General features: G+C 52.1%; 1 protein-coding gene across 3 annotated transcripts in view; it reads left to right on the forward strand.

The window, feature by feature from the left end:
* Positions 1-26,990, forward strand: part of NEURL1 (neuralized E3 ubiquitin protein ligase 1) — a 96,119-nt gene that overhangs the window by 38,999 nt on the left and 30,130 nt on the right. Inside the window, exon 1 of one of the 3 annotated variants that reach the window (XM_039465031.2) lies at positions 19,767-20,047. The exons of the other annotated variants lie outside the window; for them this stretch is intronic. Coding sequence (XP_039320965.1) covers positions 20,014-20,047 — 34 coding nt within the window. The 5' untranslated portion in view covers positions 19,767-20,013. Of the gene's footprint in view, positions 1-19,766; positions 20,048-26,990 lie in introns of those variants that run through there. 3 annotated transcript variants of the gene reach the window in all.

Raw genomic sequence — 26,990 nt, forward strand, 5'->3', positions numbered from 1 at the left:
ACTCCAGCTGTTGTTCCAGTTCCGAGATGGCATAGCAGAGTAGCCAGATGGGCCACAGCGGGGGCTGGCACAGTGTTGGTTGCTTCTTTGGAGGACCACTGCTCTGTGGACTCCAGGCAGCTTTGTCAGCTGAGCTGAGACCTGGAAGAATTGCAGGGGACCACAGTGGTGAGCTCTGTAGGTGGCAAAGGTGTTGATGGGGGTTGCTGGCATGCTCTTGCTTACCTCCTGGTTCCCAGCTGATCCTGGTTGGGGAATGGAGTGGTCAAGTCCCTGCGTTTTCTTCTGTTCTCTGTGGAGCCATCCCAAGTTTTTGTTGCTCATCTGATGAACTCTGGCACTCTCCCTCAGTTATTTTTGTTAAAATGTTGTTGACTGGGCCTGGTGGCTCATTCCCTTATCCCAGCAGTTTGGGAGGCCGAAGCAGGTGCATCACCTGAGGTCAGGAGTTTGAGAGCAGCCTGGCCAACATGGCGAAACTCTGTCTCTACTAAAAATACAAAAATTAGCTGGGCATGGTGGTGGGTTCCTGTAATTCCAGCTACTCTGGAGGCTGATGCAGGAGAAGCTCTTGAACTCAGGAGATGGAGGTTGCAGTTAGCCAAAATTGTGCCATTGCACTACAGCCTGGGTGACGAGTGAAACTTTGTCTTAAAAAAAAAAAATTATTATATATGGTTTTGGCTATCTTTGTGATGGGTAGGATCACTAGAGGGTTCCAGTCTTGTTCTACTCCTGAGTGTGCTAGCTTTTCTTTTTGAGATAGAATCTCGATCTGTTGGCCAGGCTGGAGTGCAGTGACAGGATCTCGGCTCACTGCAACTTCTGTCTCCTGGGCTTAAGCAATCCTCCTGCCTCAGGCTCCCAAGTAGCTGGGATTACAGGCGTGCACCACCACACCCAGCTCATTTTTTGGTATTTTTAGTAGAGATGGGGTTTCACCATATTTGTCAGACTGGTCTGGAACTCTTGACCTCAGGTAATCTGCCTGCCTTGGCCTCAGTGCTGGGATTATAGTTGTGAGCTACTGCACCCCGCCCGTGATAGCATTTTTAATGGACCATCCTTTAGGGCATCTTTCTAAAGCTTTCAAGTTAGTTTTTGTACTTAAAAAAATAATTGGGGTAAAATACATATAACATAAAACTTAAATATTTAACTTTTTTTTTTTTTTTTTTTTTTTTTTTTTTTTTTTTTTGAGAGGGTTTCACTACGTTGGCCAGGCTGGTCTTAAACTCCTGACCTCATGATCTGCCTGCCTCAGCCTCCCAAAGTGCTGGGATTACAGGCATGAGCCACCACACCCAGCCCTTAAACATTTAATTTAACCATCCTAACCATTTGTGAAGTATAGAGTTCAGTGGTATTAAGTACATGTGTTATTTTGCAACCATTGGCACCATCCATCTCCAGCACTTCGTTCTTTCTCCAAACTGGAACCCTTTACCCATGGAACAATAGCGTCCATTTCCCACTGCCCCCAACCCCAGGCAAACACCATACTACTTTCTGTCTCTGTGAATTTGAGTATTCTAGGTATCTCAGATAAGTGGAATCATACAGTTTGGTTTTTTTTATGACTTGCTTATTTCACTTAGCATAATGTCCTCAAAATTCATTCTTGTTTTGGCATATATTAGAATCTCCTTCCTTTTTAAGGTTGAATGATATTCCATTGTTGTCTGCGCCACATTTTGTTTATCCATTCATCAGTCAGTGAACACTTGCGTTGCTTCCATGTTTCGGTGATTGTGAAAAATGCTACCACGAACACAGGTTTATGAATTCTGTTCAAGTCCAAGTCCCAGCTTTCTGTTCTTTTGGGTATGCACCCAGAGTGGAATTGCTGGATCATATGGTAATTCTATTTTTAATTTTTTGAGGAACTGATTCATCTTAGCTTTTATAGAAGCAACACTTTTTCCCCCTACTCCCTCCTGTCACACTCTTACATATATATTTTTTGAGACAGGGTCTCGGTGTGTCACCCAGGCTGGATTGCAGTGGTGTGATCATGGCTCACTGCAACCTCCTGGGCTCAGGTGATCTTCCTACTTCAGCCTCTGGAGTAGCTGGGACCACAGGTGCACACCACCATGCCCGGCTAATTTTTGTATTTTTTGTAGAGATGAGGTTTCATTCACCATGTTGCCCAGGGTGGTCTCGAACTCCTGAGCTCAAGCGATCCGCCCATCTTGGCCTCCCAAAGTGCTGGGATTACAGGCGTGAACCACTGCGCCTAGCTCACACTCATATTTAATAGGTTTAAAAATATACCTTTATTAAGCTATGACAAAAATATACTGCACATATTTAAAATGCACCATTTGATGTGTTTTGACAAATGCATGTACCTGTGAAATCATCAGCACCATGAAGTTAGTGGACATTGCTGTCACCTTCACAAGTTCCCTTGTGCCTTAAGTAATGCCCCTCTCCTATTCCTCCCTGCTGCACCCCCTACCCCTGCCATAATCAAGTAACCACCAGCTGCTTTCTGTCACTATAGATTAGTTTACAGTTTTTAGAGTTCTATATAATGGGAATGATACAGTATGGACTCTTTCTGTAGCTTCTTTCATTCAGCATAATTACTTTGTGATTCATGCATGCTATGGTGTGTATCAATAATCTATTTATTTATTTATTTGAGACAGAGTCTTGCTCTGTCACCCAGGCTGGATTGCAGTGGTGTGATCTTGGCTCACTGCAACCTTCGCTTCCTGGGTTCAAGCGATTGTCGTGCCTCAGCCTTCTGAGTAGTTCCAGCACTTTGGGAGGCCAAGGTGGGCAGATCACCTGAAGTCAGGAGTTTGTGATCAGCCTGACCAACATGGTGAAACCCTGTTTCTACTAAAAATACAAAAATTAGGTGGGCGTGGTGGCGCATGCCTGTAATCCTATCTACTCAGGAGGCTGAAGCAGGAGAATCACTTGCGCCTGGGAGGCAGAGGTTGCAGTGAGCAGAGATAGTGGCATTGCACTTCAGCCTGGGAGACAGAGCGAGACTCTCTCTCAAAACAAACAAACGAACAAACCAACAAATCAAACTTTTTGGAGAATTTTTTCTTTTTTGTTTCTTTCTTTTTTTGAGACAGGATCTTGCACTGTTACCCAGGCTGGAGTGCAATGGTAAAATCACAGCTCACTGTAGCCTTGACCTCCCAGGCTCAAGCAATCGTCCCACCACAGCCTCCTGAGTAGCTGGGACTACAGACATACGCCACTACAGTTGGCTGATTTTGAACTTTTTGTAGAGACGGAGTTTTGCGATGTTGCTCAGGCTGGTCTTGGACTCCTTGGCTCAAGCAATCCTCTTTACCTTGGCCTCCCAAATTGCTGGGATTACAGGCATGAGCCACTGCACCCAGCCAATGAACTTTGGTGAAGTGCCTGTCTAAATTTTTGCCCATTATTTTTCATTAGATCGTTTTCTTATTTTTGAGTTTTTTTTTTGAGACGGAGTTTCACTCTTGTTACCCAGGCTGGAGTGCAATGGCGCGATCTCGGCTCACCGCAACCTCTGCCTCCTGGGTTCAGGCAATTCTCCTGCCTCAGCCTCCTGAGTAGCTGGGATTACAGGCATGTGCCACCATGCCCAGCTAATTTTTTGTATTTTTAGTAGAGACGGGGTTTCACCATGTTGACCAGGATGGTCTTGATCTCTTGACCTCGTGATCCACCCGCCTTGGCCTCCCAAAGTGCTGGGATTACAGGCTTGAGCCACCGTGCCCGGCGCTGAGTTTTAAGAATTGTTTATATATCCTGGATTCTCTATTAGATATGTGCTTTGCAATGAATTTCTCCCTGTCTATGGCTAATCTTTTCATTCTCTTAAGAGAGACTTTTCATACTTTTTATGTCCTATTTAAATAAATCACAGTTTCCTGGAATACCAACCTATCATCAAGTTTAAGGACAACACAGCTTCTAATGTTGAGTGTGCAGTTGAGTTGGAGGGAGTAAAGGGGTGTGTGGGGACACCAGGGAAGACACCCCCAGCTTTGAAGATTCCACGTACTAAGAGCATCAATCAGAATGCTCTCCAGAGGAAATGAAGTTCATCGTATGGCTGAGGACCCTGTTTTTAACTTGAGGGGCAAGGTGTCCGGTGAAAAGATCACATATTTCAGCTTCTTGTCCAGCTTGGTATAGGCATGTGACTACATTCTGGCCAATGAGATGCAAATTGGAATTGGTGGGTGGACTTTGAATAAGGCTCCTTTGAAGAGCGGGCAGGCAGCTAATGTATGTCCTTTGGTTTTGGTTTTCTGTGTTCTGTTTCCTGACTGGAATGTGGGCAAGCTGGCTGGAGCTTCAGCAGTTATTTCAGACTATGAAGCAACCTTGCAGATGGGGTTGAAAGATGAAAGAAGCCCAGGTCCCTGATAATTACAGAGCTGCCACACTAGCTATGTCTATGTACCTGTAGACGTTTCCTATATTAGAGAAAACACCTAATGTATTTTAAAAGTGATGTTATTTCTGTTTTTTTTTTTATTACTAGTAACCAAATGCAATTCCTAACAGACACAGTTGGTTAACATAACAGTGCATCAAGAGGAAGTCAGCTGTACTGCATATATGCTTAGATCACTGAGATCACAATGTGAGAACATTTTAATCCCTGCTTTTCTGCTTTTCACACTTTTAAAATTTTCTTTTACTTTCACACGTTTTTTTTTTTTTTTTTTTTTTTTTTTTTTTTTTTGAGATGGAGTCTTGCTCTTTTGCCCAGGCTGGAGTGCAGTGGCCTGATCTCTGCTCACTGCAACCTCTACCTCCCGGGTTCAACCTTTACCTCCTGGGTTCAACCACTGCCTCAGCCTCCCGAGTAGCTAGGACTACAAGCATGCACCACCACACCCGGCTAATTTTTGTATTTTTATTTATATCATTTTGAGTCAGAGTCTTGCTCTTGTAGCCCAGGATGGAAGGCAGTGGCGCGATCTAGACTCATTGCAACGTCTGCCTTCCCGGTTTAAGCAATTCTCCTGCCTCAGCCTCCTGAGTAGCTGGGATTACAGCGCCTGTCACCACACCTGGCTAATTTTTGTAGTTTTGGTAGAGTTTCACCATGTTGGCCAGGGTGGTCTCTAACTCCTGACCTCCCGCCTCGGCATCCCAAAGTGCTGGGATTACAGGCATGAGCCACCGTGCCCAGCCTGATTTTTGTACTTTTAGTAGAGACAGGGTTTTACCGTGTTGGCCAGGCTGGTCTCGAACTCCTGTCCTCAAGTGATCTGCTCACCTAGGCCTCCCAAAGTGCTGGGATTACAGGCGTGAGCCACTGTACCCAGTCTTCACATTTATTTTTATCATGACTTTTTTCTCCAACACTACCACCATCTTTAACTTTATCATCTTCTGCTTAATACCATGATCATTATGAATAAGAATCATTTTCATTATCATAACTGTCTTTAGAGGATTCTCTTCTTGTTGATGGAGGGTGATTTGTGTATAAAATGTATTTTTCTTATTAAATATTCCATTGGGGATGAAGGGAGGGGAGGCTGAGGGAGGCTTTGTCATTGAGGAACATCTGTGGAAAGGGGTGGAATTGGTACTGAGACTTAGGACAGCTTCAATATTCACTGGGCATGGCCCATGTCAATCATTTTTGTGCTGCAAATGGCCAGGATTGCTCCCACATGAGGATGCCCTCTAGGCACATAAGTGAAACAACAGGGATGGATTTTAGTCTTCTGCCAGAGTTGGCTGGTAGGGCAGGTCAGGGTCAGTACTGCTTATGAAGAAAGGCAGAAGTAATTGAACTTGATAGTATAAGAAATAAGAAACTGTTGGAGGCTCTTGAGGTGGGGAGTAGCATGGTTTGTGTTGCAATGATTAGGGATAGGTGGAGGGGACACACAGGTGGGTAGGCCACTTGGGAGGCTTTCATGGTAGTCCAGGCATGAGGTAATACAGGCCATGTGTTAGACAGGTCATGGGTTAAGTAGACATCAAGAGAGGATTAAACATACATACTTACATGCCTACATACATACATAATCAGGGGAAATGCCTGTGTGAGGAAAAATAAGGAGGAAGCTGGGGGAGTCTGGGGGAGCCATCAGACCTCCGTGCAAGTGGGACCCTGAGCGAAGGAGAGGGGTAAGAAAGGAAGGAAGTTTGGTGGGAGCATATCAGACTACAGTGCAATTCTAAGAAAATTTCTGCCAAGCCTTGGGGTGTCTTCCAGCCAGAGCCACAGGCCCTGGCCAGTGGAGTCCCACATCTCCCTGGAATGGGCCTGCCTTAGTATCCCTGCCACACTGCATCACCAGCTGAGGTCAGCTGTGGGAAGTGTTGCCTTGGAGCAAACATGGGGATGGACTTCAGAGCTCCACAGCTGGGGCCCTCGGTCAAGTGTGCACCTTGCAGTGGAAGATCCATGGGCCCATTTTCCCAGTTGACATGAGGATGACTGGGGTGAGGGATATGGGAAGGTGGACTGCTGTTGTCTCAGGCCTATCTGTTGCAAATAACAAATGCTGGCCTGGACTGGCTTAAGCAGTATGTAGCTGTACAATGCAGAAAACAGGATGTCCCAAGGTGGATGGGTTTCAGGGCTGGTTGAATCAAGGCTCTATGATGAGGTTCTTCCCATCTTTCTACTCTGCCATCCTTGGGTTGGCTTCCTTCTAGACCAGTGGTGACATGGCCACGGCAGTCCCAGGAATTGCAGCCAGACACAATGATATCTAGAGAAAGGAGAGCGGCCCCTCCGTTCTGCTGCTTTTCTGTGGAGCAAGGATCCCTTCCTCAGAGGGGGTCCCAGCAGATTTTCCACTGTGGGAAATCTATGCCTCATTGGCCAGAAGTGGGTCACATGGCCATTCTTGACCCTGTCACTGGGAAGGGGACTGGAACCATTGTGATTGGCTTATGCCAGGGGATGGCACCCTGGCTGCATGTGAGAACTGCTTGGGGAGCTGGGCACCACACTTCGAATTTCTCTGTGAATTGGTCTAGTGTAGATACTGGGTGTCAGCAATTTTTTTTTTTTTTTTTTTTTTGAGGCAGGATCTTGCTCTTGCCCACGCTAGAATACAGTGGTGTGATACTGCAGCTTTGACCTCCTGGGCTAAAGCAACCCTCCCACCTCAGCCTCCTGAGTAACTGGGACTACAGACACGTACCACCATGCCCTGCTAATTTTTAACTTTTTTTGTAGGGACTGGGTTTTGCTATGCTGCCCAGACTGGTCTCAACCTCTTGGGCTCCAGTGATCCTCCTACTTCAGCCTCCCAAAGAGCTAGGATTACAGGCGTGAGCTACCACAATTGACTGTACCAGTAATTTTATTAATTCCTTAGGTGATGCTGATGTGCAACCAGGGCTGAGGACTGCTGTTGTCTTGGGGTGGTGTAAATCGATGTTGGGCATCAGCCACCATGTCCATTACAGTCACTTCCTAGTTTTTTGTGGCTTAGACAAGTCATTTACCCTCTTTCAGCTTTGGTTTTCTCATCTGTAAAACGAGGTCTGGCAATAGCTACCTCCTGTGCTTCCTGGGAAGCCTGAAACAGTTCATGAGTGCTCACAGGCTTTGCAAACTGTAAGTCACTGACACCCAGGGGATGGCTGCTTATCATTCTCATTCAATTTGGAGGGAAAGCACAGCTCCCTCTGCTGCCAAGAACAGCCAGGGCAGAGATTTCTCTTGCGCACAGCTTCCTGTCATTACAACAAAAAACGAAAAAGAAGGGAAAACGACAGACTGGGAAGCCACAGGCAATTGCAGTGGGCTTTTTTCTTCTTGGAAGGCATGGGTTTGAAGACGCTACTATAAATGGTTTATGCAAATGAGCTGGAGGCGCTCTGTCCCCCGATGCTTTAATCCGGGAGAAGCTGGGAGGGAGCCAGGTGCAAGTTTTTCTGCCCCTCCTCCCTGTAGTCCTGCAGTGGGGTGGCTGCGGGCAGGCAGATGTTCTTCTGCTGCCTCCAGGGAAGATGGTCAGATAAGACTCTGCACTCTGGCTCCCCCCGTTCCAGGACACACCTGGCTGCGTGGCTTCTTGGCTCTTTCTGCTTGAGTGAGCACAGGCTGGTGCTGCCAAATAGTACTGCAGGAACAAGGAGGGCCCTGCTGGTGCTTTGAGGTCACAGCCAGGCAGGCTGTCACCTTTGGGTCCCACTGGGTCCACAGGGACCTGTGGCACTGTGGCTGGGAGGGTGACCTCAGAGCTGAGGCCTGGAGAGGAGCAGATGAGGGCAGAGAAAAGAGCCTGAACCATCGGCCCCAGGCTTTCATCTTCCCTCCCTTCTCCTCTCCCTCTTTTTTCTTTTTCTTCATGAAATCTGCTTTAGCACTAGGGAATGACCACCTTATCAGATGACAAGATCTAGAGAGAAAAAGATACCTGTCTGCCCTCAGGGTGCTCACAGTATGGGAAGGGCCTCCTGCCATGGCTGCCAGGCTGGGGCTGCACAGAGGGCTAGCTGGACAGCCTTGGAGAGGGGAGGTCTATTCCACCCTGGGGTGCTGGGATGATCTCAGAGGAAAGGCTCCTCTGAGCTGGAGGCTGAAGGGGAGGTGGGAGTGTTTGTGGGACCAGTGTCAGGAAGGGGCGCTCTAAGGAGAGGGACAAGGTTCAAAGAGCAATGGACATGTGATGTGCCATGTTCTAGAACACACCTGGCTTGTGTGCACCAAGCATAGGTACATGGGGTGGGGGGTTATGGAAAGTGAGGCCAGAAACAAGAGCTGGGGCCAGTTCACAGAGGACCTTGAATAATCCCCAAAGTGGGGGTCAAGTTTATCCTGAGGTGCTGGGGAGCCACAGGAGCTAAAGGGATGAGTCAGGCAGAGGCCAGCCTGGCAGCCGTATGGAGGGGGATGGAGGCTGGAATGATTGTCCAGAGTAGGATGATGCTGGGGGCCTGAACCATGGGCAGAGCCAGGGGATGGAAGGAGGGGTTCGACTTGAGAAGGACACAGTGACCTCTTGGATGGGAGAATCTGGGCTGACACCAGATTTCCCGCCTGGATAGCAGAACTCAAGGGGTAAGCTGGGCCTCAGAACCTGGGGGGTGCCCACGTTGTGTGGGCCAGGACGAAGACCGAGAAGCAGTCACTTCCAGTGAAGAACGTGCTGCTGGCCTGTCCTGGGTTTCCTACCAGACCTTGGTGGAAGAGGGAATGGGAGAAGGAGCTGCTTCTTCAGACAGTTTAGAAATTCTCGATTGCCTCCCCGCAAATGATCCCCATCCCACAGCTCTGATTCAGGGAACTCCTGGTTTGGAGATCAAGTGAACCGTCCAATGCTTCCATTTCACAGGTGTGAACAGTGTGTCCTGAGAGGGAATCGACTTGCCCGGGGTCACACAGTGAATTATGGCAGGTGGTATCATGGTTAGTGAAAGCGGACCCCCAAACAAAGTCTGATGTAGCCCACCTCCTTCATTGCCCTGAGAACAAAGAGCTCTCTTCTCCAGAGGGGAAGTGGGCTTGGCTAAGCAGGGTTGAGGTTGTGAGGGGTGCAGCATTTGTCCTAGAGACGGGAGGGCCTCTTAGGGAAGAGACCTCCTGCCCTATTTGCCCGCTGGTGGAGCCCAACCCAGGAGCTGCATTTGCTGCCTACCTTCTGTAGCCCTGACTGCCACTACTACCACAAGGAGGGAGAAGCCATGGAGACATTAAAAGGGGCTGCCCTCCCTAAACCCCAGAGCCTCAGGGCCTGCCTGGGACTCAGGAGTTCTGACTCCCAGGGAAGGCTTTGCTTTCTCAATGTTGACCCTGCACCATGCTGGGTTCTCTGGAGGAAGTCATCCTGAAGAGCCAGGTGTCTGAGGGGCAGGAGCCTGAGACAAGTTACTGGAGAGGGAGGAAAGGAAGGCAGTGGCAGTGAGCCATGGATGAATATGTACGGTGCAAGATGGGGCAGCAGCAGGGAACAGCTAGGAGCGAAGGCGGTAGGTCTCTGTCATTGTCGTCACCCTGTGGTGGCTGTCCTTCTTGGGCTGTCCTCTGTCTGTGCAGGAATATCACAGTCCTGACAGCCACCTTTGGTGGCTACACCTCTGGCTCAGAAGGGTGGGGCAGCCAGCCCTGAGCCAGCCACATGCCCACGGTCCGCAGGTCTTTAGGGACTAAAAGCCTCTGTTTGTGGGGCTGTGAGATGTGAAGTTGTCTGGGGTTCGGGTCAGGGACTTGGTCTGGGGCTAGGACTGGAGGCGTAGTAGTAGGGGACAGAGTTCCTTCCTAGACTCAGTGGGGATGAAAGCCACTGGCCTGGCTGGGCATGGTGGCTCACACCTGTAATCCTAGCACTTTGGGAGGCCGAGGTGGATGGATCACCTGAGGTCAGGAATTCAAGACCAGCCTAGCCAACATGGTAAAAGTACAAAAGTACAAAAATCAGCCGGATGTGGTGGCTGGTGCCTGTAATCTTCACTCAGGAGGCCAGGGCAGGAGAATTGCTGGAACCCAGGAGGCGGAGGTTGCAGTGAGCCAAGATCACACCATTGCATTCCAGCCCAGGCGACAACAGCAAGAGTCTATCTCAAAAAAAAAAAAGTAAAGCAGGCCTCTGACTTTTCTTGATAGGCACTATGTGGACCCTCTTACTCACAGGTACCTCTGTGCCTGGGGATCTTGCCTGTGGTCCAGCAGCTGTCATGGCCAGTGTCCTGTGGGCTCCAGGTCATGGCCTGTAGTGGTGGGCACAGAGCTGGCATAGTGCAGTGGCGGGACCTCAGGTGGTCTCTCACCTTTGCTGTATGAGAACTGAAATTCCGACCAGGTGCAGTGACTCATGTCTGTAATCCCAGCACTTTGGGAGGCCAAGGTGGGCGGATCACAAGTATAGGAGTTCGAGACCAGCCTGACCAACTTGGTGAGACCCCCTGTCTCTAAAAAATAAAATAAAGTAAAAATTAAAAAAGAGAACAGAAGTTCCTGTTTTGGAGCCAAGCTAAGACCCCTGCTCCTGAAAAGGACCTGCCACTCCCTTTTCTTTCCAGAGCATTTTCAGGTTTATGCCTTGGGGCCTGTGAGAACGGGCACCCCGTGCTTCAGTCCCTACTTTCTCTTTTAGAGACGTGTGTGGTGCTGAAGCTCTGACCCCTAGTGTGGGAGTGGGCCCAGAGCCTGGGTGGGGTGAGGCCTGCAGGTGGGTGCCTGGATGCGTGGCAGGGACTCCAGCAGAGCAGGACAGTGACTGTGGCACACTACAGCCAAATTCCAGGGGAGTCCACATTGGGATCACGATTCACTTTGGTTTTTTTTTTTTGACACAAGGTCTCACTGTGTCACCTACGCCAGGTGCAGGAGTGTAATCATAGCTCACTGTAACCTCAAACTCCTGGGCTCAAGTGATCCTCCTGCCTTGGCCTCCCAGAGCTCTGGCATGACAGACATTTGGCAACGTGCCCAGCTCCAGTTTTACATTTGTGGCTGCAGTGACCTTGGGACCCTCTGACTGATGCTGTGTTGATTTAACTGAAGGGGGCTGCTCTCAGGGGCAGCATCTGCAGTTGACAGAGTCCTGGGGCCTGTACTCTTGAGTCTGAAATCTGGGTTCTGGTCCCAGCTCTGGCACTTTATAGCTTTAGCAATTCATTTCCATCTCCTTGAGCCTCTGTTTTTCTCTTTCTATGCAAAGGGATGAGCATCTTTCCTGTGGTACCTGATAGGGTACTTTTGCAGGTCCAGTAAGATGTTGGTGACATTGCTTCATAGCTTTTAAGACCTGGGTCATTATTCTGAGCACGTGGCAGAGGGGCAGGTGTTGGGCTCTGATGTCCAGTAGGTGTGTGTCTAAATCCCAGCTTAGCTGAGCATTAGTTGTGTGACCCGGGCAAAGTATTCAGTGTCCCCAAGCCTCAATGTCCCCATCTAGGGTGTGGAGTTCCTCCCCTTCTGGGGGCCCAGAGCAGATGTTTCAAGATGCTGGCAGCAGATGTAATTTTCTGAATTGATTTGGGTACTTATTTGTTGAGTTCCTGTCTAGTTTTTGCAGAGGAGGAGGTGCTAGGACCCCCCCACTGATGAGCTAAAGGCCCTTCAAGGGAGCCAGGTCAGAGTGGGAGGTGGGGAGCCAGGCCACTAGGCCTTTTGGGACTGAAGAGCTTTGAGGGGAAGAAGCCTCCAGATAGAATAGCTCTGGGCAGACTGACTGGAGATGAAATTCCAACTCAATTTCCCAGCTCTGTGTCCTGGCTTCCCCATCTGTACGGAAGGGTAAGGTCAGGGCCTTTGTATAGAGGTCGGGAGTAGCTGATCTGTAGTGCTACCACGTACTAGTGCTTCTCATGCCACTACACTGTTCTGCGCACACTACATGCATGAGCTCATTTCATCTCCCCAGTAGCCCTAGGAGTTAGGCACTATTACTATCAACCTAATATTTCAGAAGAAGAAATGGACACTTAATAGATGTTAGAACCAAGGTTTGAACCCGGGAAGTCTGACTCTAGAGCCTACTCTTAACCACCACCTGTACTGTGAAGCCCCTAGTGTAGACAACACTGGTGGCATTGGGCATTGAGTAGTATTTGCTGTGTCACAGTATGGGGATCCAGCTCCCAGCAGCCATCGTGGAGTACCCCAGCTGAGGGCTGAGCCCTGTGGGGTCCTGTACTGTCACTTTGTTGTAGCTACTAATACCCAGTATCTGAACCCAAAGGTTGGAGTGAGAGGCCCCAGGAGGGGCAGCAGGCAGGGGCAGGGCCAGGGCACAGGAGCGGAAGTGGAGGCCAAGTCACCTGGTCCTGGGCTTCATCATCCTTCTGTAAGCTGGACCTGGGAGGGGCAGGAAGCCAGCAAGAGCCAGAGGAAGCAGAATCCCCAGAGGAAGGAGGGGGGCCTCCCAGCTTTAGGGTGGCTTCAGCTAGCTGGGGGCCTGGCACAAGAAGGAGTGGGCACCAGGAGCCTAGGCTGAGCCATGGGGCTGAAGGTGTGTGTGTGAGTGTGAGTGTGTGCATGAGGTGGAGGTGAAGGGAGGGATGAATGGAGGGGGGATCTCTGCCTGTGAGGAGGGATTTAACCTCCCGTTATCAGCTGCCAGCTTTTCTCATAATCCAGGCGAGCCCAGCAGGGATCAGCAGAGTGTGTTTCCGCATCTCTGATGGACGAGGCCCGTGTCTTGTTCCAGCACATCCCACACTTGTCCTGTCTCCTCCGTCACCCTGGGTCTCCCCCAACCCAGAAAGTTTCATTGTCTGCCCTTCCTCACCCTCCCCATCCAGGTTCTGGTGTAGGGAGAAATCTTATGCATTCAGACCCTGCTAATTTACCACTTGTGATTGCTGGCACAAAGGCTAGCTTCCAGTTTCAAATTCATTCTATTCCTGAACAAAAGCAGCACTAACCAGGTGACAAGGGACTGTTTAATCTACTTCCTTAGAAAAACCCACTGCTACCCAGCACTCTGAAATGGCATTTGCATATGAGGCACAAATGCAATCGTACATGCAAAGCTTAGAACGGCGCCTGGTGTAGGATATGTGGGTACTGAACAAATGGTTCTTACTTATTAAAGCAGGTCCTCTATTTCTCCTCCTTGGGTGACATGCATTCTTTTTTTTTTTTTGAGACGAAGTTTTCACTCTTGTCACCCAGACTGGAGTACAGTGGTACAATCTTTGCTCACTGCAACCTCTGCCTCCTGGGTTCAGGTGACTCTCCTGCCTCGGCTTCTGGAGCAGCTGGGATTTTAGGTGTGTGCCACCACGCCCAGCTTAATTTTTGTATTTTTAGTAGAGACAGGGTTTCACCATGTTGCTCAGGCTGGTCTCAAACTCCTGACCTCAGGTGATCTGCCCACCTTGGCCTCCCAAAGTGCTGGGATTACAGGTGTGAACCACCGTGCCCGGCCATATTCTTAGGGCTGTACTCATATCCTGCATCCCGAGTCGCTCCTCTCCAAGGCTGGGGCAGAGACTTCAGTCCCTCCAGTTCTAAGTGGATTCCCGAGTTCTCTGAGTCTCAAGCATTGCTGTTCTGGATGAAGCCAGGCGGTGGCCCTCACAGGTGTCATGTTATTCAGTTCTCACAAGTTTCTGGGCCATGTGGTCTCCACCATGGAGAAGAGATGGTGGAGGCTCAGAGAAGCTCAGTAGCTTGCCTGCCCGACCTGAAGACCAGAGCTCTCACCCTCCACATGGGTGGGGTGGGCACATCCATCCACCCTTCCTGACTTGTGACACAGATCTTATCATAGGCAAATGTTTGCCTCCAGCTAGGGGCTCTGTGGGTGTGGGCTCTGTCTGGCACACTGTGTCCTGGGAATAGAAACCTGCTTTCTTCCTTGTTCCATCCTTTCTGCCTGGCATGGATGGTGACCCTCTTTCCAGTCCGGGCTGGCCAGGCTGGCCCTGAGGCCTGGAACTGGGGAGCACAAGCAGGTGTGTTTGTGTCTCAGAGAGGCCGAAAAAGGGCTGCTTGGCGGTGGGCCTGGGCCGGGAGGGGCCTCGACTTCAGGCTGTTTGCTCAGATTCCCTTTCAGGCTCCACCCTGCCTCTGCACCTGTTGTGTTCCCATCCTCCTGGGCGGCTGGCAGCTGTCATGGTTGGGGCACCTGTCCCAGCCCCCGAGGACGCCCTCTGGGCTTCCTGGCTGCAGTTTCGCTGTGGCATGCGGCTTGCCCTCTCTGTCTCTGGGTGCCTTTGTCCTCCTCTCCCTCCTCATCTCTCAGGCTCCAGACTCGAGGCAGCAGCTCTGGGCATAGGAGGAAGCTTTCAGCTGGGGTTCCCTGCTTCCTATTTTCCGGTGCCAGGCCCAGCCTAATGGGTAGAGAGAATGGGGCCCTGGCAGGACGGCCATAAGCCTCAAATGCTGATGAGGTGACTCATCAGCTCAATCAAGTTATCCCTTGTTCCTGATGAAGGAAACACTATAGCAGCCAAGGGCTGCCTCCTGGCTCCTCCCCAGCATGGCCCTCTTCTGACCTCCCCAGCCCCTAGTCACTTCCCCCTCCCCCATAAAAAGAAGTTTTTCCCCTCCCTTGTCCAGTGTTGTCTTCTGTACCTCCCGAGCATGGCACCAGAACACATCACTCCAGGGTTCCGTCCTTCTTACCTTCCACCCACTGTGCCACCTTGGGCAAGTCTCTGTCATCTACTGGGCCTTCTTCGCTACACCTGGAAAAGGAACCCAGAACTTCTTTGCCTGCCTGAAGATAGGGGCTGACCCCAGTGCTCTCTGGAGGCTCTTCCCCCTCAGAGAGCTACGTGACTATGACTCTGCGGGTTTCTATTCCCCGGAGAATTTGTTCCTTCTGTCCACTGGAAAACGTCTAGGCTCTGCTGCCACATAGGACCCTTCTGCTTCCTTAAGGAGAAGGTCCACTGTCCCCTTGTCTTCTCTTCCCTCAGCAAGAGGGGCCCTTGCCCTTTGCCCTCTCCTCGATAGAGCATGGGTTTTGATGTTAGGCTGGTCTGGGTTTGAAGCCTTTGTCTTCCCTTCAGTATAACCTCTCTAAGCCTCAGTTTTTATAGCCTGCAAAATGGGGATGATTATAACTCCTGAAGGAAGGTTTTGGGATGAGTTGATACATGAGATACTTAGCACAATGCCTGGCACATAGTCAGTGATCAATAAATGATAGCATTTAAACCCTCTACACTATATTTGCTTCAATTGCCCTTGCACATCCTTGCCAAAGTGTGGCTATAGAAGAACGGACCACAGATCATTTAGTCAGAGCCAAAAGAACCTCCTCATTCATCCATCCCAGGCTGCTCCTGCTGGGATCTGGAACTGCCTGTTTTCCCATCCATGCCCCTGTTACAGCCCTGGCTTCTGCAGCATGTGCACTGGGTCCTGCTCACTGGTTGGTGCATAGCGGGCACTCAGTGAACAGCTGATGGATGAATAAGTGCATGAATGATGTATGTTAGTGATTTTCTCACCCCTTTTAGTAACAGAATCCTTTGGCCAAATGAATTTTGAGATGCACTCTCACTCCGTCACACAGGCTGGAGTGCAGTGCCACCATCTCGGCTCGCTGCAACCTCCACCTCCTAAGTTCAAGCAATTCTTCTGCTTCGGCCTACCCAGTAGCTGGGATTATAGGTGTGCACCACCACACCTGGCTAATTTTTTATATGTTTGGTAGAGACAGGGTTTCACCATATTTGCCAGGCGGGTCTCAAACTCCTGACCCCAAGTGTTCCACCCGCCTTGGCCTCCCAAAGTGCTGGGATTATAGGCATGAGCTGCTGTGCCTGGCCCCAGATGAAATATTATGGGACGCCCCAATGAATAAAACAGAGAACGGGTGCAGCCCTTCTGCCATATCCCAGGGTTGCCTCCCCGTCTAGAGGTCCTGGACACTGCCTGGGGAAGTGAGAGGAGAGGGAAGCCTCAGACACAGGACAGTGCCACATCCCTTTTGGGGAAGCAATTGTGGGAAACAGGCCCATACGTCTGTGGGAAAAACCCTTCAGACCGTGGTGTTGAAGGCCTGGAGGCCACTCAGGCTGCCTCCCAGTTCTCTGTTCTGTTTCACTCAAGTGGCCAGAGTCGGGGCTGCCGCTCACCTGAAGGACTCGCAGCTCATGGAGCCCCCCAACTGCCCCCATCCCTGCCTGTTTGCTACTTGGCTGCTTTCCCGTAGTCCTGTGTCTGAAAATGATTTCAGGTATGCTTATGAGATGTTTTCTGAGTGCCTGCCCTGGGCTGGGGCAGGAGTGATGGAAGCCCGAGGGGAGTGAGGCTAAGTCAGGTGAGATCCAGCCCTGCCGGATGCGGGATGTGGGATGCCGCTGCTGCTCCCTCCCCTGGGGCCTCTGGCCTCCTCTCTCACCCTTCACAACCAGATAGGAGAGTGACTTTCTAAGATGCCATTCTGGTCAGTTGCTGCCCTGCTGCAGGACTTCCCTGTTGCTCTCAGGACGAAGGCCAGAGTCTTCACGCTGCTCCTCAAGGCCCTCCTGGCGTACCCCTGACCCATCCTGGCTGGGCAACGGAGAATTTCCCGAGGTTCACCCTACTCACCCTGCTCCATACCAGCCTTGCTTTTGGAACGTGCCGGCTCCTTCCAGCCATGGGGCCTTTGCCTGTGTTACCCTCACTCTCCTAAGCCACCTCCATAGCACAGGGCCATGAGCCTTGATCTTGCCTTCACTTTCACTCAGGAAAGCCTGTCCTGAGCCCCCCAGAGCCTTGCTCCTTTCTTTCCGACCGCTTTTCTTGGGTTGCGATGATATGCTCCTTAGTGAGGCTACTTGATAAATATGTTTCCCTCTAGACTGGAAGTCCATGAGAGCCAGAACCTGCCACTGAGGACCATCCTTGCACCTCCAGTGCATAGCTTAGTGTCTGACACAGAGTACGGGATCAGTACATGTGAGGGGAGTTGAATTAAATGGTGGAGGTGCACCGAGGAATTTGAGTGCATGAGGAAATTGAGGTCAAAGAAGATGATTTGGAGGCTGTTCCTGTAGCAGCAGAGTCACCCTCTTCCCCCTGCTGGGGCAAGCAGACAGGGCTCCAGCCAGGCCATGGCTCACTCTGTGTAGGACAGAGTAATTTAATGGCTAGGAGGTGCACTGCTCAGGGGCTCAGAAGAAAGTTAAGTGCTAGAAACAGGCATGCAGTCTTACCTGGGGGCCTAGGGAGGCTTCCCAGAAGAGGTGTTTCCAGTGCTGGGTGGTAGGAAGGGACTGGACCCAAGTGAGGATAAAGCAGGAGCCAAGGTGAGAGGGAGGCTGGCGTCTGGGTGTGGGGACACAGGAAGGCCAGGCTGGCCATATGCAAGGGATTGGTGGGCAAGGGCCCAGCCCGGTGTGTTGAAAGGCAGGCAGGGTGAGGAGGGTGACTCTGCTGCTACAGAAACAGCCTCCAAAGCATCTTCTTTGACCTCAATTTCCTCATCTGTAAAATGGGCATACACATACACCAATCTCTTACGGTTCTCATGAGGATTGAGCAAGTTAAATGTGTAGCATGCTCAGGGCAGGGCGGAGCACGCAGCAAGGCCTCATGTGTGCTATTATTATGATCGTTTCCGACAAAAGGAATTTGGCTTAAGTTTCTCCTTGTCAGACTGACTTAGCTTTCTTCCCCCACGGGAACTGGGTACGTGTGCCAGGAAGTGTGTGCATGTGACTCTGCACAGCCACAAGCCGGCATGTGCCCATGGAAAGTGGGCTGCCTTGTGTGGGTGTCGTGGCTTCTCCCAGAAGTCTTGGGCATGCCTCTGGCTGGGAGGAGGATTGGCAAACTGAGCTTGCTCTCCCACCCAGGGCATGCTCTGCCCTCTGCTGATGACTCTAGGTCAGGCGTGAATGTCCTTCCTTGTTCTCCTAACCCCTTCCCCAGACCCGCTCAGAAGTGGGAGCAGCAGGGTCTTGAGCTGCGGCCTCAGAACCCAGTCCAGTCCCTTACACGGCCCAGGCCTCTGAGTTCCACCTGCTGCAGGGCAGCCCCTACCTTTCCCATGGCACCTTCCTCAGCCCCCAACCCCTTTGTCCCCCCACCTGCCCACTGGCTTTCCCTTCCCACCCAGCCCTTTCCCTGGGGTCCAAGATCCCGCACATTGAGGACAGGAGCTGGGGCCAGGCCAGGGTTAGGGAAGAGGGTGCTGTCCTGTTGTCCTGGCAGAGGCCGTTGAGCCTGTGTGGGGTGATGACATTGTTCCACAGACACTGCCCGAGTCCTGGCCCTGCCTGTGACCTGCTAGGTAACCTCAGGCAAGCTCTTTAGCCTCTCAGAACCTCTACGTTCTTCTCCGTAAAACAGACGTAATCATAGCCGCTCCGACCCACACAGTTCCTGGTGCACAGTGCACGCTCAGTGCATGGCAGCTGCTCTCTTGATGTTGATCTGGGCTCCCGGCACGCCTGCCCAGGGCTGGAGGGGCCCGACCTCCTGGCCTCCCTCTTTCCCCTTTGTCTTTGTCTGCACCTTTCCCTTGGCTCTGAGTATGGAGTGCCAGTGGCCACCTTAAGATTTCTCTAGAAACTTTGTGAGTCTGTGGAAGCAGGCATGTGTTAGTGTGCACATTTTGAGGTGTGCATGTAACCATGTGAGTACATGTCTAGTGGGCAGTAGGTGGCTGAGTGTGCTCAATGGTGAATACTCCTGAATGCTTATGAGCCCACATATATGCACATCTGTGTGACTTGATGCAGACAAATAGTGCAGGTCTGTGTTGGGGCGTGTGGTATGTGTGTAAGTGTATGCGCATGATTAAAGGGATAGGTTGGTGTGTGTATGGGAAGGCCGGATTCTGGTGTGGCGCTACCTGGGTTTGCATCCCAGCCTTGCCCCTTCTAGGCGAGCAGCCTCTCTCTGTCTGTTTTCTCATCTGTAAGACCATCATCATCATCCTAGAGATGGTACCTGTTGATAATGACTGTAATACTGACCTCATCATCAGCCTGTGAGGACTGAAGGAGTTAATACTTGCAAAAGCCTTGGAACAGAGCTTGGAAGAAGACAGAAACGGTGTTAGTGCTTGGTTAACAAGCCTCATCAGCTTGATTGTGAACCTCTTGAGGGCAGGGACAATGTCTGTTATGCTTCCCAGGGGATCCCCTTTCACCTAGCTGGACCTCTGCATGGAGTAGGTGTATGAAGCTGGTGAATGAATGGCTGTCGGTCGGCCTGGGTGATTGCGGAGGGGTGTGTGTGTCACTACATCCTTGGGATGGGACTCTGTGTGTGATGGGGATGTGTCTGCGTGTGCGCGCCTCTGCTTGCTTTCTGGAGCTTGCTGCTATTTCAGGAAGCCTCTAGTCTCCTCCTCCTTATGTAAATAAACATGACAGATCCCATCGGCTGTACCAGCGCGGAGGTGGGGAGGCTGGAGTGGGTGGGAGCGGGGAGGCGGCGGCCGGAGGGGTGTGCGTGCTGCGTGCGCGTGTGGCCGGCTGGCCGCGGGCGGGCGGCGTGCGCGTGTGCGGGAGGGGGCGCATGGGGGCGCGGGAGGGGCCTGCCATGCCGGCCTCCGCCCGCGGGGGAGGAGACGGGGGAGGAGGCGGGGAGGTGCCGGCCAGGGCGACTTGGTGACCAGCCGGCTGGCCCAGCAGAGGTGGCTGCGCTGCCTGCTGCCCGAGATGGGGGGACAGATCACCAGGAGCACTCTCCACGGTAAGGCCCCGCGGATGCCTGCCGGCCCGCCCACCGCAGCCCGGGGATCGCCTGGGGAGGCCGGGCGGAGGGGCGCTGGGGCTGAGGGCTCGGTCGTGCCCCTGCCTCTTCACTCCATGTGGGGCTCTGGGGCCGTGTGAGGGGCGCCTTTTGGTGGTGGGCTCTGGGGCGGGGGGCAGCAAGAGAGCTGGGGAGAGCTGGAAGAGGGGCGCCTTCCCTGACAGCCGGTGGGAGGTCAGGCAGCTGAGGCTCCGCACAAAATCTCCTTGTCCTCTTACCTCCATGTCCTCCTACCAAGGTGCTGACTAGCCCCCAAGTGGGATGCGAGGTCCTAGGTGTCCCTACCTGCCTCTCCCGGGACACAGGCGGCCACAGTTAGTTAGACAGTTGGGGGGACCTGTTTGTTGGTCCTGGGATGTGGGCCTTGGAGGTGGTACTGGGTTCCATGATGGAGCCCTGCAAAGACCTGTGGACACCCACATGTGTGCTGAGTGTGTGTGTGTGCCTGTGCTGGTGAGAAGGCACTGAAGGTGCCCGTGGGTGTGCACCTGTGCCCGCTTGTGCCTAAGCACACGGGTGTGCAAGTGACAGCAACTCATATCGTCTGACCTCGCCTCTCCTAGTGTGTGCTCTGTGGGGGAGGCAGTGAACTTCTGGCCCCTTCGGTTCACTTCCACAGTCAGACAGACCCACAGCCTGGAGCTGGAGGGGTGGGAGGGAGGGGGGCCACTGGTTGGCTCCCCATTTGTAGAGCTCTTGCTTGCCCCAACCCCTGTCCTCTGTTCCCCTGGCTCTAGTAGTGTGGTCTTGGGAGCGCCATGGCCGATGTGGCAGCAGACCCGGAGAGGAGAAGGCTTCCTAGGGACTTGTGTGTCTTCTCTGGGCCCTGGGAACTGGGGTTCCTTTACAAACTGGCCAGAACAGCATGGGCTGACCTTGGGGAGTCCCTGACGCACTCCCCTGTGTCCCCCGCTCCCTGCTCAGATGGGATATTAGGAGGTGGGGCAGTGTCCATCTGCTGAGTCCAGCGGGCACTGAGGAGCCTGAGAGAGGCTCAGGAAGGAAGGAGGGTGGCGGCAGGAGTGTGTGGGCAGCCGTGGCCGGAACTGATGACCAGGTGGCTTCTCCCTTCCAGGCTGTGGACTTTGGGAGAGTAATTTCTAATTAAAAAACAAAAAGACAGGGAAAGATGTAGGAAAAGCAAATCATTGGCTCTCCTACAAGGAAATGAATTCCGTCCTGGGCTTGGAGGGCTAAGTGACAGATGGAAGGCCCTGGAAGACACATAATCCGGAGCCAGGCCAGGGGCACTGCCAGTGGCCTGGGCCTTGGCCGGAGACTTGGATTGGGCTGACCTGGGACTGGCCTTGCCTGTCTGTGGGGTGGGGGCTCTCCTCAGGGCTTGCTGGCCCTGGTGGGGCCTGTTGGCAGAGGGTCTGGAGCCAACTGGCATTTTCCACTGGAGTCAGGCTTGGGCAAGCCTGTGGTCTGGGAAGGACAGAGAGGCCCTCCGAGCAGGCTCAGGACACAGTACGCTGTCCTCTAGCAGCTGCCTGGAGCACAGGCTTCCTAGAGGGTGGACCTGAGGCCACCCCAGCTCCTGCTCTGGGAGTGGGTAGATGTGTTTTGTAAGGAAGCAAATGTCTTCCTGAGCCTAGGTTTTGTCGCCTGTCAATGAGGCTGGTGATAGCACTCTCCTCCGACAGTTACCATGCAGGCTGGGCCGAGTGGTTCGTGCCTGCAATCCCAGACACTTTGGAGGCTGAGGTGGGAGGATTGCTTGGGCTCAGAATTTTGAGACCAGCCTGGGCAACATAGCGAGACCTTGTTTCAAAGAAAAAAAAAGAAAAAAGAAAAGAAAAGAAAAAGAAAACATGATTATATGAATCATGTGAGCAGAAAACTTAACATGGGGAAAAGCAAGAGGGCTTGGAAAGGCATCCTGGCCCAGGGTCATATTCCCTCCCTCTCATTTGTCATTTGTCCCATTTCCCTGGGGACAGGAGGGTCACTTGGGGTGCTCTGAGAACTCTAGGAATTGGGCATCCAGGCTAGGCGGCCATCAGGGAGCACTCATCAAGTGCCCCGTCTGCCTTGGCCTCCATTGTTTTGCCAGGATCGCGCACCCTGGTGGGGCCTCTCCTAAGCTGGTCCTGGCCTTTGCCATTGCACGAATAGAGGGGACAGGAGCTGGAGGGTGTGGAGAGGGAGTGTTTGCCTGTGCCTACACAGCCACCCCCACCCTCACCAGAACCCCTGCATATGTGTCCTCACTCGTCCACACCCAGGTGTGCCCACACCTGTACACACACACTGACTGCTCTGGTGGCTCTGGTTTCACCTTTTTCTGGGAAATGAGCTGGGGCCAGCGGGAGATGCAGGGGTTTGCTCCTTCCTAGGGGTGCCGAAGCCTGTAGCTGGGCTCCTGAAGACACATTGAAATGGTCCTTGATTGTATTTTCTTTAAGGCCTTGGACTTTTGGCTTGTTTCAGGCCAAACATTTTGGATTGCTGCCTTAAGGTGGGTGAGAGAGGAGGACCCAGAACTCTGTATGTGTGTCGGGGGTTATCTAGTTGTGTGTTTTGTTTGTGGACGTGTTTTGGCTCTCTGAGCTTCTGATGTCAACAGATGTGTATCTGTGTTTTGGATCTCTGTGTACCTGTGTGATGTGTCTCTAACAGTGGATTGAAGTGACTGTGTGTGGCTGTGCCTACATTTCCATGCGGGGGCAGCCACATCTGTGGTGCTCTGTGCCTGTGCCATGCCTCTGTGTGTGTGTGTGTGTGTGTGTGTGTGTGTGTGTGTGTGTGTGTGTCTGTAGTGGGGCTGGTGGTGAGGAGTCAGGCTCCTCTGGGATCAGCCTGGCAGGAGACCCATGGGGAAATGAATTCCCATTTGGAAAATGGTTACACGCTTGGTCTCTTCCATCGGCAGGTTTCCAGAGCTGCTCCCGGTCTTGAGGGCAGGCTGGCAGGGGTGGGGAGCAGGGTGAGAGGAGGAAGGCAGCAGTGGCACTGGGAGGCCCCTCTTCCTCTCGCCTCTGCCATCCTCTCCTTCCTTTTTCTGCCCTTCCTCCTTCCTCTCCCTTCACCCCTCCCTCAGGGCAAGGGATGGACCCCTTGCTGATGCTTGACGTCTGGGTGACACACGCACATGCACCTAGACATACGTGTCACCCCCAGGTCAGTCTATGGATTTAACAACCCTGAGTGTCAGAGGATGCTAGGGTACAGGGACCCGAGACTTGGCTCCCACCTGCTCCTGTCACAGAGGGAGGTGCTGCAGCCAGGAAAGGGAAATGGCTAACTGAGGTCACACAGCTGGCGCCTCAGCGGGGAAGCCAGGCTTTGTTCCTTCTGTGGCAGGTCCCTCACTTACCCTTCTTGGGTTCCTTAATCCTCAAGCAGGCAGCAGCAGAGAAGGCATCCAGTTGCCTTGTGAGACCCAAGATTAGCAGAGGGAGCCGTCTATCTCCCGGCAGCAGCTCTGGGGGCTTAGGCCAAGGGGAGCTTTGCGGCTTGAAGGTGCACACCTGCACACCCCCACGCCCCCCTTGTGCCTGTGGGCTCCAGAAAGGTGGGCATCGGGTCATTAGAACGCTGTATTCGCTTACCTCAGCCTGGCGCCTGGCATACAGTGGCTGCCAGCAGATGCTGGGTCAGTGGTTAGAGGGGGGAAAGTGTGGGGTGGACAGATGCCCTTGTTGCTGGAGGGCAGGGCAGTTGGAGCTGAAGGTGGCCTGAGGGGGTGGGTAGGGGAACCATCAGGGAGTTGAGGCCAGGGCTGGACACAGAGGCCAGGCAGCATTTGAAGAGGAAGAGAAAGCGGAGCAGGTGTTCTCCCGGTGAGTTTGAATCCTGTTCCGCTCTTGCTGGCTGTGTGACTTTGGATCAGTCCCTTCATCTCTCTGCCTCTCAGCATCCACTTCTGTAAATTGGGAAGGGTAAGTTTTGCCTTGTAGAGTTATAGGAAGGATTAAGTGAGCTGGTGTACGCTAAGGGCAGTAGAGCTGGCACATAGTAAGCACTCCACAGGTGGAGTGTGCTTTTATGAAGCCTTTTGTGGAGGCTCTTCTAGGCCTGTGTGTGCTTGCCAGTGCACACGCACACACATGCACACACACACATGCACATGCACACACACACGCACACACATACACACAATACACACGTGCACATCACACACACACACGTGTGTATATACATATAGGTGTGCACACACATGTGCATGCACATATATACACATGTGCACGTGCACACATATACACAATGCATGTACACATAACATGCATGCCTATACACACATATGCACACACATACCCACAAGTGCACACATATACACACATGCCCACAAGTGCACACATATACACACATGCACATATACACATACACACTCACCTGCTGTCTCTGTGTCCCCTAGCCCTGGCGGGCCTGCCCAACTGTGCTTGTGTCTGCCATGGGGCACACCTGCCATCTGTGTGTGTGTTCACACGTACACGTGCGTGACTGTGGATTTGATATGGGGAACTAGAGCTGCTGATGTTACTGAGCTACACATCCCCTCATTCTCCAGGCCTGGCCTGGGAGGCTTTGGGGAGATGCTGGGAGGGCAGGGACAGGGATTGGGAGCTGAGCCCTGAAGAGTTCATGTTTGGAGTCCCCTTCTGGAATCTTGAGGTGAGACACAAGAGGGAGAGGAGGAGGACTGGTCCTCCTCCCAGCAGTGAGGAATTGGGAGGCACAGCTGTAGACACCTCTGGCTGCTAGGAATGTCAGGATGGGGAAAGTGAGTGAGAGAGCAAAAGGCTCAGTTGGGGGTTAACTTGGCAATGAAGATGCCAGTCTTGCCTGTTCCCTGCCACTTTCTTTCACCCACCCTGCCATGATGAGTTCATTCATCTTCCAGGGAGCAGCAGGACCTGCTGTTCACATGCCAGGTGCTCTGTGGGAGGTGCTAGGGTGCTAACATGGCCCCCACCTGGGCATGCATGGGGGTTACGGTGTTCCTGGACAAACTGACTTGGGAGGAGGGGGGACTGAGCATGCCAGCTAGCTAGCTGGGATCCACAGAGGAACCTCTGCAGAGTGCGACAGATCTGAGTTCAGAGCCCAGCTCCACCACTTACCAGCTGTGTAACCTCGGGCAAGTTACTACCTCTCAGAGCCTCTGTTTCCTTATCTGTGAAATGGGACTATTGATACTGTTTTAGTCATCTATTGCTGCTTAACAAATCACCTCAACACTTAGCAGCTTAAAACAACAAACATTTAATGATCTCCCAGTTTCTGTGGCTCAGGAATCTCTGCACTGTTTAGCTAGGTGCCTCCGGCTTCATGGCTGTTGTGAGGTTGTGGTCACATTGTGGCTGCATCAGAAGGCTTGCCAAGCTTACTCACAGGGCTATGGGCAGTCCTTGGTCCCTAGCCACATGAGCTTCTCTGCGGGGCGGCCCCTCGCAGTGGCGGCTGGCTTCGCCCTGAGGGAGCAATTCAGCAGAGGCAAGAGAGAAACCAAGATGGGAGCCACAGTCTTTTTATAACCCAGTCTTGGGTGTGACATTCCATTACTTCCTCCCTATTCTATTCATTAGAAGCTACTTGTTAGGTCCAGCCCATGCTTAAGGGGAAGGGGGTCCCACAAGGCCTGAATACCAAGAGCTGGACACGGGGATGGTTGTTGTAGAGGCTGTTCCCATAGACACCTGCCTTGCAGGGATTAGAGGATGTGATCGGGTTGTGTATAAAGGAAAATGCTGCAGCATCTGATACACAAGAAAGAATCAACCCTCAGGGCCTTCCTTATCTGTTTCTCTTCTACTGCTGGCAAGCGGGGAGCTAGTGAAGATTCTTGAGCAGGCACGGCTACAGTCAGGCTTGCTAGGCAGGGAAGGGAGCTGCTCCCTTTATTCCTTTCTTTTTCTAATTTCTCCACTGGACACCAGAAAGGGCAAGACACAAAGCAGGTGCTGCCTGAACTCCTGCCAGTTCATCAGTAGATAGAAGAATCAAACACTATCAATTCATTCAGCAATTTTTATTGAGGACCTACTATGTGCTGTGAACTAGGCTATAGAAAAACAGTAATAAAAAAGACAATGGTCTCTGCCCTAGGGAGGCTCACAGTCCATAAGGGGGACAGACAGGCACAAATAACCCTGCAGCCTTTCCCAGCGCAGTGCTACTCTGCAGAACACAGAAACTGATGGGAGTGACTTCTCAACTCTCCCGAGGATGGCATATAACCAAAACCATTCTGGATGCAGAAGAGACAAGTCAATGCATAGCATACAACGAGTGCCTTGGGGCATCTGGGCTTAATCCTGTGTAAGAACCAGGGTTTGGGAAAGGCTGCTTGGTGATGGGTGCTGTTAGGGGGGGTTATGGGGTCCTCAGAGGTCCATAGTAAGGCCCCTAACCTAGTCTAGGGGTCAGAGGGACTTCTGGGAAAAATTCTAGGTCTGAAGGATGCCTGAGAAAGGCAGATACATAGGTGGGAAGGAGGAAGCAAAGGTTCCCAGCACAGAAATGGGCCTGGGCCAAGCCTGGAAGTCAGAGGCAGGTGTGGGAGGTAGAGGCCCCTTTAGAGAACCCACAGAAGTTTAATTCTGCCCTGTTTTACAATCATCTCTGTTCCCCAGCTTCCATCCCCACCTGTCCTTCTCCCACCAGGAGTCAGGCCTCCCCAGCCTTCCAACCATACTCCTAAATCCTTTCCCCTAGAGGGAGCCCTGTTCTGTTAATGCCAATAAGCGAGTTCACATCAGGACCATGCTGGCGATCTGAGATTAGAATGTTTGGGGTAAAATAAGACTGAAGTTCCTGGTCTCCCACTGGGCTGAAATGAGCCAATCATTTCCTGCAGTGGTTGTGTTTTCTTTAATTTTTTTTTTTAAAAAAAGACCTTATGTTGGGATCAAATGATAAAGTTGCAAAATTCTTTCAC

This window comes from Saimiri boliviensis, chromosome 12 (assembly GCF_048565385.1).
Source record: "Saimiri boliviensis isolate mSaiBol1 chromosome 12, mSaiBol1.pri, whole genome shotgun sequence".
In the NCBI taxonomy this organism is placed as follows: Eukaryota; Metazoa; Chordata; class Mammalia; order Primates; family Cebidae; genus Saimiri; species Saimiri boliviensis.